Raw genomic sequence first — 21,938 nt, 5'->3', positions numbered from 1 at the left:
AAAATTGATCAGCAACTTTATTTCCAAAGTGCATTCAATTGTTGGGATATTCCTGAGCATATTAGTGCAGTTTTTCACACAACTTAGGCTATGTGTTACTCAGTAAGTGAGTGACCTCGGTGCCAGACACCAGTGTCCAGCAGCAGCAGCAGCAGCAGCAGCAGCAGGGTTAAGAGGAGCAGCCAGCCGCTGTGGCCACATTAAAAACTGCATCGCCTTTTGTGACAACTGTAGATCAGTGAGCCATCAGCTCCCCCCTCGCTCCCGTTACAGGGATTTGTAGTTTTTAGCGTAAAGGACGCCGCCGCGTGGTTAGAGGCCTTTGTAGGAGTAAAACTACAGTTCCCTCAGAGCTACTCGAAGGTGTTAGTTGTCAATATGGCTGTTGTCAGACAGACAAAGCAGAGAGGCAAATAATTCGCCTCTGATTAGAAATCCTTGGAAAAGGGTCGGACAGGGCACCGATACCAAATTGCTCTATTATTCGGCTGCAGTGAAAAGACACGGCGGGTCTTTGCTGAAGTTGCAAAGTTAAATGGTTAAGCGGACGATTTGAACCGAGGTAAGTCATGTACTTAGCTCTTCTACAACACTGAAAGTGATGTTATTAATATCAAACGCTCGCTAGCCAGCGACAGCGGCTAACGTCAGCTAGTATCAGCCCTGGCATGGCTAGCATGTTATGCTAATCACTCCGCCACCAGAATAGCCTGTGTGAAGTTGTTAGCCGTGTCCCCCTGTGTGTGTGATGCCAGCGGACTGTTGTCAGGATAAAGTGAGAGACAGCGGTGGAGAAAGAAAAAAAAAGATTGAAACGGGTTGTGGAGGGTGAGAGGGTTGGAAACTGACTCGTTTTCTTTCTTTCTTTCTTTTTTTTAACAACCGTGAACGCAGCTCAGCCTGGTCCGTCCGCCACAGAAACATTTGCTAACGTTAGCTTTTGGGCAAAGGGCGTGAAAGCTGGCATCACCGGCGGCGGCTCGCTCGCCTGCAGCACTGACACCAGACCAGCCACTCACTGCAGGCCCCCCCATAGTCAGCAAAACAAAAACACATGGAGGGAGAAGAGTTACCCGGTGGGACAACGGTCAAATTTTAAAGACTGGGACAATGTAGAGACGGGACTTTGCAGTGGGGATATGTGATGCATGCATGCACGCTGCTCTTCCTAATTGTGGTAAGGAAAGCTCGTTGCTGATTTTTGATTGCATGATGAACGCACCGACGTTGAAACTGTGATTTATTTACGCTGTGAAACTTGGTTGGACTCTTCGTGAAGTTATTATTAAACCTGCTGAGGATGTGGAAGGAGGAGGAAAAGGAAGTTTGCTTTTCCATCTCCCCTATTTCAGCTGCTCCTGTCTTATTATTAGATAGAGAAAGGATCAGCCATAAACTTCTCTCTCTCTGTCTCTCCTGGTTACACACCTGTCCAACCTGTCTTATTTGACCTACAGTGTACCAGTCTAGGGCATACATTTATAATTGCATGGATTTCTGCTCCTCTGCAGGGGCTTACCTCTGCTTAGCGTCTCAACCAGTTCAACCAGCTCCAGTCAAAGTGAATAGTTAACTTGGTTAATACTTAGACAGGAAAGTAAATGATTTTTGTACCCATCCCTTTTGTTAGTAACGCACAACGTGCCTGCAAAAAATAGCAGGCAATCCAAGTGCTTAGTGCATTTGTGTATGTGTGTGATATTTTTGCTCATGCAATCAGTCTGACGGTTGTAGTTGTGCGTGGCTCATCTCTCTGGCATGTGACAGATTTTGCAGTGTAACTGTGCCTGATAATGAGTTACAGTGTTAGTCCTCTTCCTTCTGAATTCTTAATGACAACTTTGGAGACTAGTTAATGTTCACCGCTGTTGCTAAGCCATCTTGTTGTATAGAGGTAATTGATTTCACTGCTGACCCTCTGTGACTTTCCCTGTAACTTAAATGCTGGCAATTGTTCTTCTTCTTTTTTTTTTAAAGCCTGCTGTTCCAGACCTCTAAAGGCTTATATTCACCGCAGCCATATTACTTTCCTTTATGATAACCTTAAAACACTGTGTGCGCTTTCAAGTCATTTAGTTTTTTTTCTTCCTCCCTCCCTGTCCTCTGCACAGTTTAGACTAACACAGATGTAGAAGAATGCTGGTGACCCCTTTTAAACCATTTCTCATATCAGCATGGGTCAGGCAGCCACAGAAGATGGAAAATCTGCCGCAGTCTGATTCCAGTTGCATTGATTTTGAGCACGGCAAATTGCTTATGAAAAACATACAGCGTGGGTGGCGTACAGAGCCGGGGATATATTGTAGCTCTTAAAGAACAGCAGTCAGAATGTTAAGATAGCATCAGCTGTCAAGGTGACTCTGGCACTCTGCGTGTGTTGCCTGCCGGTTCCCAAAAATAGCAGATTTTTATGCCCTGCCCCTCCCTCCCTTTTTCTTTCACACTTCTATCTCTCGCTCTTGTCTTCCTTTTCTTATCTGCTGCCTTTTTATTTTCTTCTTGCAGTTTTTCTCCTTTCCCGCCCGTCTCTTTCTACTTTCCCCCCTCAAACTCTCCTCCGCCAACCTCTCTCTGCCTCCCCCTCTCCTCTCCTCTCCCATCATTCTCATTTTCTCTCCCATCTGCAACTGTGTTCCTTTTCTCTCTTTCCCACTTAATCCTCTCATTTCCTCCTTGCCTCCCTTCATCTGTCTCATTTCTGCCTGACTTTCCCTCCTTGCTCCTCCTTTTCTTCATTTCTTTCTTTTCCTGTTTTCCCCTCCAGATCTTGAACATCCACTTCCTTTCCTTAACTTCCCCCCCTGCATTTCCTGTTTCCTTTTCCCTCCTCTTATTCCTCCTCTGTCTCATAACCTGTCTGTCTTGTCTCTCATCCAGCAGCAGGATGTCTGAGTTCAGTGAGGAGCCGCGCTTCACTATTGAGCAGATAGATCTGCTGCAGCGGCTGCGTCGCTCCGGCATGACAAAGCAGGAGATCCTGCACGCGCTTGAGACTCTGGACCGGCTGGACCGGGAGCACGGCGACAAGTTCGGCCGCCGCACCTCTTCTTCCTCCTCCTCCTCGTCCTCCTACGGAGTAGGCGGGGCCAACAGCTGCACCAACAACTCTGCCTCTAATACAACCACCACATCATTCAACAATAACAACACTGCCTCGGCAACCACCACCTCTACTTCTGTGTCATGCAACGGCAACAACGGCGCCATCACCAGCGGCGAGGGAAGCACCGGCGACCACTCGGCGGCCGCCGCCTCTTCCACAACCTCCAAAGTCTCCACCGCTACACAGACGCAATTCGGCACCGGCGGGGGGCTCTCACCGTCTCCTAGCAACAGCTATGACACCTCCCCGCCTCCGGGCCCGCCGCCGCCCTCTGCCATCCTGCCATCGCCGGTCTCCTTGGTGGCGCTGTCACAGAACGGGCGGGATAGCTTAGCTGCTACGCCCAACGGGAAGCTGTCTCCTCCACGCTATCCAGTCAACAGCGCGGCTGCAGCGCGGGCTTTCGGGTTCGAAGCCACAGAAGAAGACCTGGACATTGACGACAAGGTGGAGGAACTGATGAGGTCAGTAGTGTCAGCAGAACGTGAGCTCTTGGACGTTTGTCCAACTTGAGGTCATAGACTTGGACAACATATAAGCGTGGCCGCATGTCGTCTGAGATTGTGGTTGTCTCATAGTTTCATAACTCAAATATGTTTTATTTGTAAACTGTTCTTGGTGTGTGAAATGAACAGTGGGTGAAAGAACGAATGAATGAAGGACTGGTCATGACATCCACACTGCTCATGAGCCTCTCACAAAATCGTCTTTCTTGTGTGAGTAAAGAGCGCAATAAAGCGGCATTGAGGCCGCTTCTAAAAGCAACCTTGAATACCGCAATCCATCTTTTTCTGAAAGATGGATTTTTATTTTGAACAGCTCAAGCGCTGCAGCGACCACTCGGTCGCAGTCAGGGATTCATCTTTATTGGCAGTAATGTCCACAAGAAGGGGACAAGAAAGCCCACTTTATGTCCGGCTTAATTAAATAGTGCCAACTGGAAACTCCACTGAAGCTCCATTGTGTGCAGCTGCTGGTAGAACGCACAAATATTTAAAGACCAGATTCAAAGTTCATCCTTGACCTTGGAAACGGATGTTTAGAAAACAATCTCTCTCCACAAAGTACATTTAGTTCTAGAGCCTTTGGTCATACAACAAGAACTTGGGGCAGAGGGAGTTTTTTTCCCACCTGTCGTGACATTTCTGTTAAGATTAAACTTTCTCGTCGACTTGGAAGTTTAAAATTCGTACTTGATTTTGAAACTAACAGTTTCAAAACATTTCCCACCACAGAGCTGTTTTGGACATTTGAATGAAAAGGTTGAATATTAAATAAGAGTGAATTGAAGCTCTTACCGCCGCAGCTTGTCTGTTGGTTTGCTTGCTAATGTTGTGTAAAGTGTTCAGTTAATATTCAGCAGGATTTGACCTTTTAAAAGAAATGGTTTTGCCATCGCAGTCTGACTTCCTGTTGCGTTCACTGTCATAACTGAGAAAGTTTCAGTTGTGTTAAAAAAGCTTTTCAATCCACTCTGTAGTTACGCTCTGTTATATAATGAAATGAACCAAACCGATCACTGATGCATTCCACACCAGCGTTAACATGTGCGACTGGAGGCTGGGAGAGCCACTTCGAGGATGGAGGTTATTTTTAATGTGTCTGTCTGCTTTGTTAAAGTGTAGCTACAGATTTGTTTGTCCTACGTTACCTGGCAGTGTTAGGTACATCTATGATTATCCTTTGGTTTGGGAGTTGAACAGATTAGTTGATGTAGTCGTGAACAAACCCAAGTGGAAATGGAATCAGTCACTGTTACTCTGGGCCTCACGTAGACCCGATGTGCACTGAAATCTTTGAAGAGATGGGGCTGTAGAGAGGTTCCTGATGTCTGTGAGAGTCCACCCTGTTGGAAGCACAGCGCTTTGACTCCACTGGTGCGCCTTGTTGTCATTATCTATATTTGCATCGAATTGTTTGGTCTGTGTAATCTCAGTAAACGGTGAAAGGTGATGTTCACACCTTCTCTTGTCAGATATTATACACAGCCACTAACACTTAGGGCAAACAAAGCAGCAGATCCTCAGGGCTGAAACGGCTGCGACTGAGACTCATGCGCAACTAACTGAAGAGTTGCCGATTAATTTCCCGTTGATTGACTAATCGATTAATCAGCAAATCTTTTTAGCCTCGCTAGATCCAGAGGCTGGATGGAGCCGGTGCCGCGGCTGGCTTGTGAGTTTATTAACAATGATCGCATTTGTTGTTCATTTTCTTTTTGAATAGCGCAGACAATAAGCGAGATGAATGACAAGCGAAGATGCACAGTCGAATAAATAGAGAGAAGAAACAAAAGGTCGAGTGTTCCTTTGGCAGAGAGCTGGCTGCAGCAGGACCACATGACGGATGTGATTAGTACATTTGTCTCGAACAGTGTGTACCACATAAAGATGTACATCCTGTAAGGGGAGTATCAAAAATAACAGACAGCCATAAAGATGCTCTTGTTGAGAGTTGTTGTTAACAAAGACGTTATTGCATAAAATAAAAAAAGGGGAAGTATTGGGTTTGTAAAAGCCTTATGGCTTCAGGATGACATTTTTAAAAAGGAGGGGGGGGGGGGGGGGGCTTTTTGACTGTGCACCTCTGGAAACATCACATGAAATCACACAAAGCGACGTCCAATGACATTTAAAGGGACATTGTGTAACTTCTCCCGTTATCTATTTACGAAAATCGATTATTTGGTTCAAAAGTATGTTTTTCATTCATCAGTAATCCCCCCCCATTAATAAACTGAAGTGTTCTGGTAAGCTCTGAATTTGCCGTTCATATCATTCATATCTACATGGAGCGGGTAAGCTCGGTGCTGGCTGCCATGTGGTGTCGCCATGTTTTTACGTTCAGTGGCAGCGTGACGGTAGGAAACCACGGAAACTCAGGTCGAGGTGGCGTCTGTGAAAAGTCACCGCGGTAACGCAGTGAGGAGGAATGGAGCGTTACACTGATGCTGCATTCACCTGCAGTCGGGCAGACGGCCGTCGGTAACAAACCAGATGTCATTTTAGTCACAGAAGTGGAGAGAAAGCCGGTAAAACGTGGGTCAGGTAAACAATACTACATCGCCATGACAACATATTGTCACGTGTATTGTTTTGCCTCGTACTGATGGACCACTTGTTTACATAGAGGCTTGTTTATGCCGTTACGTGCAGAGGCTGTCTGCCCTCTGCCCAATTTCACGTGAATGCAGCATGAAAAATACAATTGAGTTGCTTGTGATATACAACCGCAACGCGAGAGGAAGAGGAAAACTACAGACTACAAGTTGCTCAGGCCCATTACACCCGACAGCTTCACTGTTCATAATCTATCACAGGCCACATGTTAGCCACCTCCTCTCCTCTTCTCAGCACTTAACACATCAGAGCACACCCCCCCCACCTTGCCTCCTCACTGCTGTGGGCCCCCACTGCCTTCCAGCTGCCCAGTCGGAGCGAGAATAGGCATTTAGAGTCGGGGCTCTATCCTCAGCATTGCAACTGGCTGTCCCATTGCTCATTCACGCTGCCTCTGCATTAAATTACATGTCCTCTTTAGACAGCCCCCGAGAAGTTAAGTAGCGTTCAAAAGCCCTCTTCTTCCTCTCCCTCCCCGGGCCTGTAGGACTCTCCAGCGTCTTGCTCAGCAGGGCTGCGGGGGCGTGACACGAGGTTTCAGCTTGTCAACAATTCCACGGTGCCCTTCTGATTTTTCTCACTTTTAAGTGCACATTTCAGTCCCCGCGGGGGTTCGGGCCTTTTGAGTTGGCATCCACCCCGCCACCCCACCCCGACACCCTCCCTCCTTCTCCCCTCCTCCGCTCTTCCACTCCTCCAGTCTTGTACAGCAGCTTGTGCTACATTGATTCACTGGTGTCGATACAAGCAGCGTTTTTTGAGCTCTAATTTTAGCTGCGCCGCAAGAGGCTGGTGTGGAGGATATTGATGCTGGATGTCAAGAGTCGTGACGCATTTTCATCTCAGAAAATGTGCTTCACAAGAGTGCTCAGGACTTTGATGCCTTCTCCATTTTGACTGAGCGAGTCTGGAATACTGGGCTGGTTCAAAAGGATGCTGCCATTGTATGGTTTGAGCAGCGGTGCTGTTAAAGTTGGGGCGGCGTAGGCAGCGGCTGGAAATGCCTTCTTGTGTTTTAGAGGAAAAAAGTGCACACTGTTATGGTGGTATGGATAAGTCGGCATAAGACAGGTGTTCACAATCTGTACCAGCATGAGGAATTAAAGCAAGACAGCTATAAGCTTGTTGGTGCGTGAGCGCGTATGTATGTGTATGTATAGGGGAGGGGATTGGGCTGGAAGCCAGAAAGCAGGGTGGGTACACAGTGTGACTGCACATGTTCCCTCACCACCCTCCCGCTCCTGCAAGTCTCTGCATGTTTTCTTTTCTTTTCTGCTCTCCCACCGAGGGCTGAGACAGTGGAAACACATCCACCAAATACATTTAAAAAATGCAGATGACTTGATTGTGGTTCAATTAATTTTAATTCATAGAGTCTTTTCACCCTTTTGTTTTTCTCTGAAGTGCAACGCTGATGTGCGTGGGAGCCGAAAAAATGAAAAACAATACACAGATAAAGACGTCAAAATGCAGCTCCGATTTAAAATGGAGCGCTGGTTTAATAGTTTTTCCCATAAATAGGAACAATAAAAAAAGAAAAAAACACATTTGATAATCTGGCATGAAGCACAAGCTCCAGTCACTGTAGCTTCAAAAAAAAAAGAAAAAAGCATCAACAGTAAAAGCACAACATCAGAATCTGGTGTGAATGCAGGGTAAAGGACGATAACGTGCAGCAGGATTGATCATGTGGAAAAAATAAAAGCTCGAACTCTGGCCAGCGTCGGCATCTGTGAATTTTATCTTTCTGATGTCCGTCTGTCAGTGAAGTCTCAACGCACGTTGCAGAATGTCTGACAAATCCAGTGGGTCTTTGTCATGTTTGTCCCTGTGAAATAAAACATGGCTCGTCCAGATTTAGCTGCTGACGGTGCATTAAAGTGTGTTACCGTGTTGTCATGTATGCTGTGTGTGTGTGTGTTTGCAGGAGGGACAGCAGTATGGTGAAAGAGGAGATCAAAGCGTTCCTGGGGAACAGGAGGATCTCTCAGGCAGTTGTGGCACAAGTCACCGGTCAGTAACAGACACACACATACACGATAACACAACAAAGTGTTTTCTGTTGCTAACTGTCACACACAAATGTCCTTCTTTCCTCACTTCACCTTTACTTCTTAATTTTTTTTTTTTTTTTACAATGTTATGAGTCACATTATCATTTATGCAATTACGCAGCAGTTAAAAAGCATTTGCATCATGTTATCTGTCAAATCATCTTACTTTTTCCTTGTTCTTTTCAAAACTGCGTCATTGTTTGCAAAGTGGGATAACAGTACAGCCTGTAAACTTTTACAAACTGAGTCTTGGCTTAAAATGACCTGCCTACAAAACTAGCTGAAGTGGAAAAACAGAAGGGGGATGGAAATGCAAGGCAGTTTATTTCTATTGTTGCAGTGTTCAATGTTACTGAGGTTAGATAAACTAAGAGTGAAGCAGATACCCTGCTGTAGCCTTTTCTGCTGTTTGCCAATAAGGAGAGACACTCCCATTTAAAATCCATCTATCGATCTATGATCTACGCCACGCTCTTTATTTCTCTGAGCGAGGTTTCTGACATTTAACATCACAGATGATGAGCTCAGAAGTTGACATGTGACTATTGTAGATGCAACCTGAGGCTGGATCTGTAGATGTTACTGGAGTTTTAATGTGGTACGCTGTAACTTGACTGAGATTGTTAATCATGGATTTCTCCTTATCATACAGTAGGTAAACGAAAACAAAGTAATAATTGTGAGTATTTATTAAAGAGACAAAACAGCAACTACAAGCACATGACACATTAAAACACAGAAATCAGAGTGAATATTCAGGCAAAACTGGTGACTTGGAAAGTTTTACCTGTACTGTATAATACTGGACCTGTCAGACCCATATGTCACGTAACCTTATTTATCTATTTCAGAAAAAATTAAATTGAGGATGATATCAACTGACAGTGCCATACCACAATGCAAAACAAAAGCTATATTAAATGTTTTCTGTTATAATTGGACTGGGTGTGTAAGTGTAATATTGTTTTAATGACAAATTTTGAGTTTAACAGGCAGTCTGTATGAACAAGTTCAAGCACCTGGCAGTGTGTCTGTGGCTGCAGTTCATGTGACAGACAAATGTGCTGGAGAAGAAATAAAGTTGAATCTGGGAGGAGAGAAAACACTTCTCCCCCTCTAGTATTCCACTCCGTCTCTCTTGACTTCTTATAAGGGCTGTCTACAAATTGTGCCGGGGGTTGATGCAAAACACTTGGTTGTAATTCGATGTTTGGCTGCTTTCCAGGCATCAGCCAGAGCAGGATCTCCCATTGGCTGCTGCAGCACGGCTCCGACCTGAGCGAGCAGAAGAAGAGGGCCTTCTACCGCTGGTACACGCTGGAGAAAACCACACCAGGTACGTCTGACTGTCCGTCACCACCGCTGACTGCTCTCTTGACTCTGTGTGCGTGTGTGCGTGCTTAATAATGGAAGCTAAATTTGGAGAGACACGTCTGCAGCAGATGCCAAACGAGGGCAATGAAACCACACACACTGAGTAAACACATCACGAATGTCTGAATCTTGCGTGGGCAAACAGTTGTCATGCCATCATCAAGGTCATCGAAGAAACTAGTTTGACTTCGTCACTCGCTCACTCTGACAAAGTTCTGGTTGGAGCTCTTGAAGAGAAGTTAATGAGTCTGAAGCCTGGATGTAAAGATAGCAGCGGAGTGTGCCTCACTAATTCCAGCAGGGAAGCAGCTCCAGAGAAAGGGAGCGCGGCAGGAAGGCACTCTGTTGCCTGCAGCTTCCTTTTACAATGTGAATGAGGTAAGTGGAAGCAGTTAGCGTCTTGTGGCGTATGTGTTGCACTGGGATGTGATGTATATGATGGCTCAGTTCCATGAAGCATATTGGCAGAAGGATCTTGACTTAAAGGGATAGTGCAACATTTTGGCAAATTCGCCTATTGTCATAGGGGGAGGTTCATGTCCCTTAATTATCGGTGCATGCTGTTTTGTGATCTGCGGGGCAGAGACGTGAGCTGCTCAGTGAACACAATGGAGGTGAACGGTACAGGTCTCATCAAACTCATCAAACTCATCAAATACACAATCCAACAACTCCACAACGCTTTGGTGGACAAGTTGTGACCTGCACATTCACCACGCTATGAAATAATCATGTAACATCAATGTTTCCCCTAGCCGTTTTGCCTTGGGGGGCGGGGGGGTGGATGAGAAGGGTGTATTTGAATGTGAAGGGTGTATTTGTTAATCGCGGTGTTTTATTTCCTGCCCGGCTTGACACGATCGCTCGCGGCTCTGGCACAAAATAGACCAGACGCCAAAACGGTCGCTGTGCGAGCCGGCCGCGGAGGTGCACGCTGTGGTGAATCTGATGTGGTTCTCGGCGCTTCTCAGTTATTCGCGGTTATTTGCGGCGCTTCCTCGTCCGGTGTGTACCTGGTGTGTACTGGTGTTTACCTGGAGCTCTAATATTTAAAAATCAGATGGCAGAGGGCGAATAGCGCCGTTTGGTTGCTTGGGAAGCTTGGGTGCTTCAGGTGGAGGGCTCCAACAGTTTTATCAGACCAACAGGTCCGCTCGGACCGCGATTGGCTCCTAGATTTCCCGTTTTTCAAGGGGGTAGGGGCCTGTGCTGGTGGGGCAGGCCGCCCCGGAGTGATTACAAAAGCGCGGGTAGTTCTGATTACTGTATTTGCTTCATGTATTGTAATGTTACATAATTTAACATGATTATCTCATAGCGTGGTGAATGTGCAGATCACAACTTGTCAACGAGAGCGTTTTGGGGTTGTTGGATTGTGTATTTAACGAGTTTAGAGGAACAGGGGACCTGTACCGTTCACCTCCATTGTGTTTGCTGAGCAGCTCACGTCTCTGCCCCACAGATCTCGAAACAACATGCACCGATAATTAAAGGACACATGAACCTACTGCTATGACTACAGGGATTATGGCAGTAGGTGAATTTGCCAAAATGTTGAACTGTCCCTTTAAGAAACAAATAGAAAGCTGTTGGAGATGAAAGGGAGCAGGTTTGTAATGGCAGCAGTTTGATCAGAGCTGAATTCACCCGGAGGACAAGAAGGAATCTACTGTGATGTAAAGATGGCAGCAGATAACACTGCAGCGACCAGATGACATTTCAGCTGTTTTTATTGGTCACTGTCTGATCAACTGGACCAAAACCTGCGTGTGTGTGGTTGTGTGGCTGTGCACCGTGATCAGGTGATAGCATGTTCTCCCCCACCTGTTTGTTTATTTAAGAGCTGCGAGCGGAGGCGTCCTTCATCCGATGCCATCAGTCTCTTTTTCACATAGTGTCAGACAGCTGTTGGGCCTGTCTTGACAGATTAACGGAGTGTGCTCAGCAGGATGGTGCACTCGGCAAAGGCTCATGCACATTGGGAGTGGAAAGAAGCTTTCACTGGGACTGCTCATGACAAATTACTTTGTGTCAAGTTTAAAACCCAAATGAACACCAAAAGGTTCTTTCTTTTTTTCACAACAAGCCCATGACTTAATTTGCTGAATAGTGTGTATGAAGGTACTCTGCTTCCCTGCCACCACATCCTCTCTGCTTCTCAGTGATGTGACACTTTTAGTTCATAACTGACGCCCCCAACTAAGTATTCACACCTAGAATTTTACAATTGAGAGTTTTTATTCAATGACTACAGGTGCTACTGCTGGGATGGGGTTTATTGTGTGTAACAACGTGTACCGATGCAACTAGCTTTATCAGAAAATCGCATCATTGGAGAAAGTATTCATTTTGAATTTGTAGTGCATAAATGCAACAAGGTGCCTCTTTAACTCCATTTGGGTCTTTTGTGGATGGCACGGTGGTAAAGCGGTTAGAAGGTTCTGAGTTTAATCCCCGAGGCTGCAGCCCTTCTGTGTGGAGTTTGCATGTTCTCTGTGTGTGTGTGTGTGTGTGTGTGTGTGGCGGGGGGGGGGGGTGTAGGTTGTGACTTCAAATTGCCCACAGGTGTGGATGTGAGTGTGTGCGGTTGTTTGTCTCAATATGTCATAGACTGGTGACCTGTCCAGGTTGTACCCCGCCCCCTCACCCTCTGGCAGCTGGAGTTGGCGCCAACACCCCCCCCCCCCAGCCCTGCACACATAAGCTGTATACAGGGATCCTACGCAAGTACGGAAAAGTATCAAATTTGATTTTATACATTTCCAGGTCTGGAAAAGTATGGAAAATGGAAAATGTATCTTAATACTTATCAGGGTTTGGTCTTATCTGAAGTTATTTGAGTTAATTGTTTTCTATGCACTGTTGTACCGAGCTACAATCTCCTGGAAATTATTTGGTGACATAATGGAATACAAATTCAGAATAATGACAACAAACAATTACCGGTAATTGCATCATTTATTCACATGATACACATCTAAATACTCAAATGTCACAAATTAAAAAAAGTTTTTTACCGAGAAGTCTGGAAATTAGGGTCTGGAAAAAGTATGGAATTTTGAAATTTCAAATGTGTAGGAACCCTGTGTATAGACAACGGATGGAGGGATGCTTCAATGTATGTTGGTTCCATCACATGATGCATGCCAAATTAGAAAATTAGAAGTTGTTGTTCGCTTTTTCTGTTTGTTAATGCAGAACTGAATCTCATTGGTCCAAAGGCCTAATGAGTGAATATGCATCACAGTTTTGTTTATTGTTTCAGGATTTTCCAGGTCAGAACTTCAAACTTGGATATATATATATATTTTAAATCAGGTCAAGTGTCAGTGTCTTATTTTAGTGACTTGAGCCCGACTGAAGTGTCAAGTCTTTTCAAACCTCAATGATGTTGTGATCCTGCACCTTTAAAACAGTTAAAGAGAAAACAGTGTCTACAGGTGAGCTGAGCCAAATTCACTTCAGACACAGCACGCATTTCAGCTCTAAAGGCACAATGCACCTACAGGCTTTCTGCCAGATTTGAATCATAAGTGTGTGTGTGTATAAGCGCGCGGGCGTGTGTGTATACATAACGTATACGTGGATGTGCTGTATCAACCTATAGCCAGGCAAGCAGACATCCCACGCCTTGTCCTCTGCGGCATGTTCCTCAGTGGAGCCCTGCCAACACCGTCAGCACTTGAAACTGCTCTATGCTATTTATGGCCAGACGGAGCCCGGCCCATCTCAGCCCAGCCCACGCACGCACTCGCACCAACACACACACACACACACACACATGCACGCCTCCGTCACTGCTGCAGAGGAAAAGTCATGCCCCATTCATGCCGGTGCGATAACCTGGAGTGTTGCAGGGTGACCCAGTTAGGCAAACGTTGACAATGTGCGTGTCAGATTACATTATGACAATGCGGGCGAGCCGGCTGACCTCATAATATATCCAGTTGCCGGGTTGCCAGTTTTATGAGTTTGAGTGCGAATCAATCCTTTTGTGTGGCTTTTGCTTTTCTGCTGTGGTCATGATTCAAGACGAGGGAGTGCAGTCTTTGTCAGCACTATTCAGTTTATAATCAGAGAATATAGTGAGATTTGCATAAGGCGACGTGCATCCTCACATAGGTTTCATGAGGGTTGGGCTCTCCGGCTGCTCTCACTATATATTTTAAGACGTGTACCGACACAGTTCTGCTGCTTCCAAAACCACAAACGCACACCTGCAGCCCGCACCTTCCTGAGCTCCACCGTGGCCTCCACTCTTCCTCACAGATGTTCTGTCTTCCGCTCGCAACCGACCAGTCACTCTGCTTTCTCTTCCTGCCCCAGGTGCCACCCTCAACATGCGGCCGGCTCCGTTGCCTCTGGAGGACATGGAGTGGAGGCAAACCCCGCCCCCTCTGACCACCGCCCCCGGTACCTTCCGGCTGCGTCGGGGAAGCCGCTTCACTTGGAGGAAAGAGTGCCTGGCCGTGATGGAGAGGTGAGAGGAAAGAGGAGGAAGGATATGATAAACGGGAGTTAGTTTCATAACGTCTTCTTTATTTCCTCGTGGAGTTGAGGAAAAACATTGCAACCTGTCCTTGAAAACGGTCGGACAGTGAAGAAACAAGCCCCCGTCTGTCACACAGCACCAGGCTTGGTTGTCCTGCATACAGCACATAACAAACAGCAGCAACTCCAGTTTGTTGACATTGTCCTTGTGTAGTGAAATTAATTTAATCAGTGTGGCTCGTCTGCTATTTATAGCTACTTCAACGACAACCAGTACCCAGATGAGGCCAAACGGGAGGAGATTGCAAACGCCTGCAATGCTGTTATTCAGAAACCAGGTATGTGTGCGCCACAGTAAAGACTAATGAAATGTAAACATTCTTTTCTAATATTCCTCCATATTCTACAGATTTTCAGAATATAACTATCAGGGTAGTTGCAGTATGTGTGTGAGGCAGGAATCCAAGGTCAAGAACACAGTGCTTTTTATTTTTTATATATCTTTTTCGTGTGTGTTGGATATCAGCGCTCAACAGAAAATGTGTCAAAGGTAAATTCAGTATTAGATCAGATAACTCACACCTGAGGTCAAAAAGAGAGAATAAAGGATGTCTTAACAGGAGTGTTGTTCCCCTCCCTGCTTCAGGTGTGATCATGTGACTCCTGGATGTGTGATTGCTCTTTCTGCACTTGTTTGCATAGTTACGATCACACACTCACTCTGCACCTTCTTGTTCTTGTGTTTGACTCTAATTTGCCAAAAAAAAGATGTAAAACTTACTAAAAAGGGTAAAGATGTATTTAATTTATTTCTTTAAGAATAGTTTTCAATAGATGTTGTGAGCATATGTTCTCATGAGTTCTATTTGTCTGTGTTCTCTATGTTGTAAAAAAGGTGACAGTCTTTATTACCATGGATATTGATCGGGCACTTGTGCACAAGCAGAAACAACTTCCATCCAGCGTGTTACTATTTTCTCCTCTTGTAGCAAAGTTGACATGTTGTTGAATTTTTTTTTTATGAGCTAAGTGGCCAGTGATGATGAAACATCTGTCAGGGGCAGGGTGCCGTTTGATGATCACTGATGCTGCTGCACAGCTCTTGGCGGTGGCGCTGAACTCCCTACACAGATTTTTTTACTAAAAGTTATTTAATGATTCTAAAAATCCACCGGTGTCTGTGTATCACTCCCGAAGAATATAAACACACAGCAGCAGCCAGCGATGACGGCCCGTTGTGTCGGGGACGACTCGGCTGGATGGACATGTCCAGAATGTTGCTGCGTAGCCAAAACAAACAGTGCAGAGGTTCTTCATGTCACACTGGGACGTCCATCATACTCACTCAGCCACAGACACCTCTCTGAGAGAAAGTGGCAGAGTCTCTGATCTAATGTCTCTCAGGCTTGATCTGAATTTTACAAACCAAACATCTGCGTCACATCTGTTGTATGGTTTGCTCCTTATGTGTGTTTTTTTTCTCCTCTTTCTAGCAGTTCTTAAAACACCATCAGTTATAAAGCAATTTTGTTTATAAAAGCTGAATTCACAGCTCGAGGGAGAACAAAAGACCTCGCCCCTCATTATGTCAGCGGAGGAGACTGAAGTGAGAATAATCGAAACAAGATGCGCGAGTGCTGAGAGTTTCATGTGATGTGTTTCAGGGAAGAAGCTGTCTGATCTGGAGAGGGTCACCTCCCTGAAAGTTTACAACTGGTTCGCCAACCGCCGCAAAGAGATCAAGAGACGGGCTAACATTGGTAATGTGGCTTTGTGGAGACACCACAAATATCCATTGAGGCTGTAGATCGCAGCTCACTGCACGTTTAATCACATCCTTTGAGTTAACATGACTGTTTTATATTTAATAGCTGCAACATTTCTTCCGATGCATTGAAGGGCTCAACGTGAATTTGTTCCATCACGATAATTAGGTTAATGATTGTTCATCAGTCACCTGGTGTCTGGTGAAGTATCCTTGTGGCTGCTGGGAAATTAAACAATTCCTCTTGCTGCTTGTATTAACCTAGATGCCAGTTGAGTGTGTGAAGTAGAGCCTCCATTAGCTTCCTGCTGGCCCCGGTAGAGAAGAGCACAGGCCACTGATGATGCTCACTATCATTTGACCGTAATCAATGCTAATGTGTGGTTGTTTGTATTGTAACCGTTTATAGCACTGGCCCCCGCCATGTTCCCCCCACAGCTCCGTCAGAGAGCAGCTCAGGTTCATCTGCACCATGGGCTGTGTTCCAGATGTTTCTTTGAACTTTATTGAATTTATATTGAATTTTTTCTTTTGCAATGTCTTGACTTTTTCACACTATGATTAAAAAAAAAAACAGGCCAGGCAGCATCAGAAGGAAAGGATATGCCAGCTACACCCCCAGAAACAACATCCTGTTCTTGTGTCCCTGAACAATACAGCATCATTAACACTGTATCACTTATCCTGTATAATCCATACAACCTTATTTAGTTATGCACTAGTGCACTGTATGGTTTCCAAGCTGTGACCTATAGGCCCCTCTACACTGCTAGTATCATACAGAAAACCTCAATCAGACACATGGTTAAATATTCCATAGATATCTCATCCAAAATACCCTCCCCCTCCAACAGTCGTTGAAGTTCTTTTTGCTTGCACCAAAACCAAGGATGTAAAAGAGTTTGTTTTTTTTGCTTCTGGAAACCCGAGATTTATTTTAAAGAAGGTTTTATTTATCACACTTTGAGGTAGTTTTTGTAAAGATTTCCTGCCACCTTCCTCACATTTATCAATTTACTTTTATAATTTTATCTTTTACTCTACCTCTATATTTTAACAGTTAATTAATTACTTTTATCTATCTCAACCACTGAGCCATCACTTTCAGTAAAAAACTTCTCTTAGCTCATTTTCCACCTCCTTTTGAACTGTTAATCTCAACCTGTTCACATTCTAGACCAGACTCAACTGGTTATTAATCTTTTAACAGCTATAGTTGAGCCTCTCTACAGTCACTTGTTGTCGTCCCTGGGTCCAGATGCCTTTTTAAATCTAACAATTCATTCTCTTCCTCCAAGAAGCCACAATCCTGGAGAGTCATGGGATAGACGTCCAGAGTCCGGGAGGACACTCCAACAGTGACGACATCGACGGGAACGACTTCTCAGAGCAGGTAGCAAGTGATTAAAGATCCCACATTAAAGCAGATTTATGCTGCAGACGGTGGTCTGAGGAGAGGAGGAGAGGTCACGCTTCTTCTTTTTTTTCTTTTTCTTTTTTACAGCTTCATACCTTTATTTTCTACTGGACCGAGTCGTATTGTTTACTTATTCATTGATATTTTATTCTGCTCTTCTTTAGTCACATGATCATGAATTTTCCATGTGTTTCTCACCTACTGAACAATACATCAGTTTACTGATTAGTTACTGATTAGTTTCCTTCTCGCTGCTTCACATTGTGTTAATTGAAACCAGCAGCTTGTGGTGTCACTGGCAGATTACACATTCAGACTGAAAGGCATTTCCCTTCAGATCAACTCTCCCTGAATAAAGAAAGCACGTAAACTCTAAATTTTCATGAGCAACCGTTGCTCGAGATGCATTGATTAACAAAAGCTTGCGCTCTCCTCTTTGTAACCAATGGAAACTAAGCTGGAGTGATGCTCTGTGTTATTTTGGAAACCTACAGACGAAGATAGTGTTTCAGTTTAAGCCCTCCAGCCTTAGTCCCGTTTGTACAGGTAAACATGGAGCTTCAGGTGCAGGCTGCTGAAAGGAGAGTTAAAACAGGGTACAGCTACTGAGGATGTATATAACCTGTGAAACGGCACAACGGACCAGAATGAGAGGAGAATGAATTGTGTCTCTTTCTGAAATCCCCCACAGGCCTGTGACCTGCCCTATTTTGACAAGAGACCTCTCAGCCGACCATTTGGCCTTTACCGACTGGAGCCCACCTCACCAACACAGGTACCTCACACCAGGATGTGCATTCCACAAAGATGCATTATCCATAAAAAGCAAAGAATTGGTACTGGAATTGATGCCCCTCTGAAAGTGAAGGAGGAGCAGTTTGACCTTTGACATTTGCTGAGCATGTTTGTGTCTGGTTGCAGGGAGCTCTGCTCTCCACTACAGCACAAAAAGAGGAAACTCACAGTCCAATCAGGCAGAGGTTAAAGAGGCCCCTTCTCCACAATGACACTGACTAGTACTGCATGTCTTCAGCTACATTGCCTGTACAGTGATCAGACATCCAATCACTTAAAGTCCGATTGATGCTCAATGTCGCCGCTCGCACATTTTCTGATCTCTGTTTTTTTTTTTTTTTTAAATATCCAAAATTATTTGCTTTCAAAGATTTTAACCCGATCATAAAAATACTCACTGCAGCAGATCCAGTTCTATGATGATTAACTCTTGATCTACAGTGTTGTACAGGTACACACACCCAGATAACTGCTGCCATACTCGTCATGCTCTCCGCTCTCTCGCTGTGTAGTTTACAGTGACGAACGTGACTTATTGCTCCTTGATTTCAGACAGAAGGAGACGAGAGCCGCTTCTCATTAGCAGCCAGCTACTGTTGATTTTTGCTGCCTCATAAACACAAGTTGATGCTGCCTTGTTTTAAAGGAAGCATCTGTAAAAGATTCACTAATCTAAACTTGATGGCCACGCATGCATCAGTTAGACGTTTCAAAGCATCCCGATTCCTGAAGCAGCTGAGTGCAGCGACTCACTTTGAATAATGCAAAGTTGAGTAATGAACACAACACTGCAAAAACTCAAAATCTTACCAAGAATATTTGTCTAATTTCTAGTCAAAACAAATCCAATTATACTTAAAATAAGACTCATCACATAAAAAGTAGCTTGTTTTTAGACACTTTTTACTTCTTTCAAGCCTATTTTCACTTGAAATAAGTAGAAGAATCTGATAGTGGAGCAAGTTTTTCTTTCTTAAGTTATTACAAGCACAAAAAACTTGCTTTAACTGGCAGATTTTCCTACTTATTTCAAGTAAAGATCTATTTGAAACAAGTGAAAATGATCTGAAAACAAGTACATTTTTAGGTTATGAGTCTTATTTTAAGTGGAAAGAGGTTATGAGACAAATATTCTTGGAAAGATTTTGAGTTTTTGCAGTGAATAGAAAACAAAAAATAACAAAGAGCTTCATCAGTCAGTCATTTGGATGAAATTGAATCCAACAAGATGATTCCTTGTTGGTAAAATCTGCATCGATGTGATGATAAACCCCAGGTTTCACAGGCCGTCCATGCCTGGCTACGGTCGCTAAGCTACGATTGGGCCGTTGAGCAGTGAGTTTGTCAACATGATGAAATAAAGCAGCGCAGGTGAAACCGTGGTCCCATCTGCAGGAGGCAGACTTCTCATTAGTTTCAATGTCATGTTGTCCTGGACCTGGCTCCAGTGTGAACCAGCGCTGTGCTCTTGTCCCCCTCCCCCCTCCCCACCCTCCACCCCCCACCTGTGTCAGGACGACAGCGCCGCACACAACGAGCACCAGGACCCCATCTCTCTGGCCGTGGAGATGGCCGCCGTCAACCACACCATCCTGGCTCTGTCCAGAACCGGGGGGGTCCCCAACGACATCAAGACGGAGTCCCTGGAGGACGAATGAACCGCACAGGACCCGGGGACGGGAGGGAGCAGCCGAGAGACATGACGGAGTCGCCAGGAGAAAGGGAAGGAGGAGTAGGAAAGATGGGGAATAGAGGGGGAAAGGGGGCTAAAAAAAAAAAAGACTAAAATAATGCTACTTAGTAAACCTTCTGAATCTGTCCCTCAGTCAGCCCCCCCACCCCACCCGCCAAATGTTGCTTCTCTCTCGGCTTCCCTCCTCCACTTCCTCCCTCCCAGTCCATGTAAACAGTAATTACCCCGACCCCCCCCTTCCCCCCACCCTACCCGATATATTGACACAGCTTGTGGAAATGGGTCACTGTCTGTCCTCTGGTCTCTGTGAAAATGCTCCGTGGGAAGAAGAAAAGGGGGCAATCCAGGCCTTTAACCCCCTAAAATGGTGGCTCTTGTCTGGGATTGTGTCTCCTGGGAACCCCCCTCCCCTCTCCTCTCCTCTCAATACACTCTCTCCTCACAGGATACCTCTTCTCTTCCCTCACCCTCTTCTTCACTCCCCCTCTCCCCTTCCCTCTCCAGCCTGGTTGTCTGAGCCGATCCTCAGTCTATCTCACCTCAACGTCAACCTCAGAAAAATAACGTGTACTGTATATATAATATATATATATATGGTTCTTATGGTTCTCAGTCACACTCACCTCATGGTGTGGTATCTACCTACCTACCTACCTACCTACCTACCCTCAAAATTCACCTCCTTCATTGTGCAATTGATGGAAAGAGCAGCCTCCAGCCATCGTCATGGGAAATAAGGATGGAGAGAGTTTCCCTCTCTCCCTCTCTGGCACCGAGGCTGTCAGAAAGGATCATATCGGCAGACAGAACTGTCCAGTCACTGTCTTCACCCTCTGTAGTTCACATTCCTCAGTGGAATGGCCTTTTGTTTTCCTGCAGTAGAGCTGCTGTTGGATGCAAACCCCTGAAAAGAAGTCGCCTTAATTTTCCTACAGACAGCCACCTTTTACTTTTCACTGTATACAGCAGGTTTCTGAAGTTTATGTCCTGACACGGAACAATAAACTTTTTAATACGCATCAAGAAATAGCAGATTATTCATGAAGGTTTATATCCAACAGCAGCATTTTACTTAAAATGCATTTCTCTCTATGTTTTTAACCCAAGATGGCGACTGGATATACAATCATTTTGCCTTGGTATTTAGCTTCCCGGTGACGCTATTGTTAAGTACTCGAGGCTATGAGAATCAATTTAGGGTCAATGTGATAATCAAGCAAACTTAAGCTATCTAATAAGGGGAATTGTGCTTTGTTGTCATCCATGCCAAAGGAAAAGATGCTTGGAGCAAAAAGGCTAAGAGGCTAAGCTAACACTGATCTGAAAAATGTGTGAATGTGAACGCATTCATCCAAAGTGATTTCTACTAACTCCTTTGGCGTGTGTAGTTGTTATCTCAAGGTCAGTGAACGCCTCTCAAGCCTGTGCAGTTGTATTTGGGCTTGACACTACAGCAGGCCTGTGTTGGTAAAGATAGGTGTTAGCAGTCAGACATAATGATAAAGTTCCCCTAAGCTATTTACTACTTGTTCTGTGGCGCTGCCTCTTTATAATAGCCTAAAGAATGTGCTTTCAGAATATTTTTTTTAAATGTTAGTGGTATCAAATTAGACTAATCCACACTGGAAATTGTTAAGTGTATATCAGAATAACTTCTGAGGCGTTCTTTGTTTTTGTTATACCTGTAAAGCCTCGGTGGTCAAAGCACTACTATGAAGGTAATCAGAATCAAAGACACTTAAAGTGGTGATACGGGAAATTATTATCCGCTTTTTTTTTCTTTTCTTTTTTTGCCCTGGGTGGAAATTTTCCGAAACCATCTTTGACTGAAGGTCATTATAAAGTCATAACCAGAGATTATAAATCATGTGTTCCTTAAAAGTGTAAGTCCTGTTTTTATGGACTCACTGTAAGTCAAGTATTAGCGCTTTGTTAGTCTAAGATTGATATCTTCAGATTTTATTTTAGGGTGAGGAAGAAGAAGTAATAGTTTGAATATGGTTTGAATATTATTATTTTTTGCTAAGGGTTAAATTAGAGGATGAATGCCACTATGACATGTATTTACGCTAAATATGAAACTAGGGCTGCTAGGACATCATTAGCTTAGCTTAGCACAATGGCTAT

At 44.7% G+C, this 21,938-nt stretch overlaps 1 protein-coding gene across 3 annotated transcripts; it reads left to right on the top strand.

Annotated features, from left to right (window-relative positions):
- Window positions 1–344: 344 nt before the first annotated feature.
- On the top strand, window positions 345–19,981 carry LOC146962180 (homeobox-containing protein 1-like). 3 transcript variants are annotated; one of them, XM_085770115.1, is made up of 10 exons: window positions 345–562; window positions 2,878–3,567; window positions 8,150–8,235; window positions 9,502–9,612; window positions 13,977–14,130; window positions 14,397–14,479; window positions 15,806–15,901; window positions 17,208–17,299; window positions 18,015–18,098; window positions 19,633–19,980. In XM_085770115.1, exons 2-10 carry the CDS (start codon window positions 2,885–2,887, stop codon window positions 19,774–19,776), a joined length of 1,533 nt encoding a protein of 510 aa, XP_085626241.1. In that variant the 5' UTR covers window positions 345–562; window positions 2,878–2,884; the 3' UTR covers window positions 19,777–19,980. The 3 variants fall into 3 exon arrangements, with proteins under 3 accessions (XP_085626241.1, XP_085626239.1, XP_085626240.1); XM_085770113.1 differs by having other exon boundaries at window positions 17,205–17,299; XM_085770114.1 differs by having other exon boundaries at window positions 378–562; window positions 2,881–3,567; window positions 17,205–17,299; window positions 19,633–19,981.
- Window positions 19,982–21,938: the final 1,957 nt, after the last annotated feature.

Source organism: Trachurus japonicus, chromosome 24, assembly GCF_045865225.1.
Source record: "Trachurus japonicus isolate A0001 chromosome 24, Traja_1.0".
Lineage (NCBI taxonomy): Eukaryota > Metazoa > Chordata > Actinopteri > Carangiformes > Carangidae > Trachurus > Trachurus japonicus.
The sequence above is the reverse complement of the archived record's forward strand: the minus strand, read 5'-3'. Positions and strand labels throughout refer to the sequence as shown.

Excerpts from the sequence above, each read along its gene's own strand:
- LOC146962180 (XM_085770114.1), top strand. The coding sequence starts at position 2,885 with ATGTCTGAGTTCAGTGAGGAGCCGCGCTTCACTATTGAGCAGATAGAT. Across the intron at positions 9,613-13,976 it reads GCTGGAGAAAACCACACCAG|GTGCCACCCTCAACATGCGG; the intron begins GTACGTCTGACT and ends TTCCTGCCCCAG. Across the intron at positions 15,902-17,204 it reads CAAGAGACGGGCTAACATTG|AAGCCACAATCCTGGAGAGT; the intron begins GTAATGTGGCTT and ends TCTTCCTCCAAG.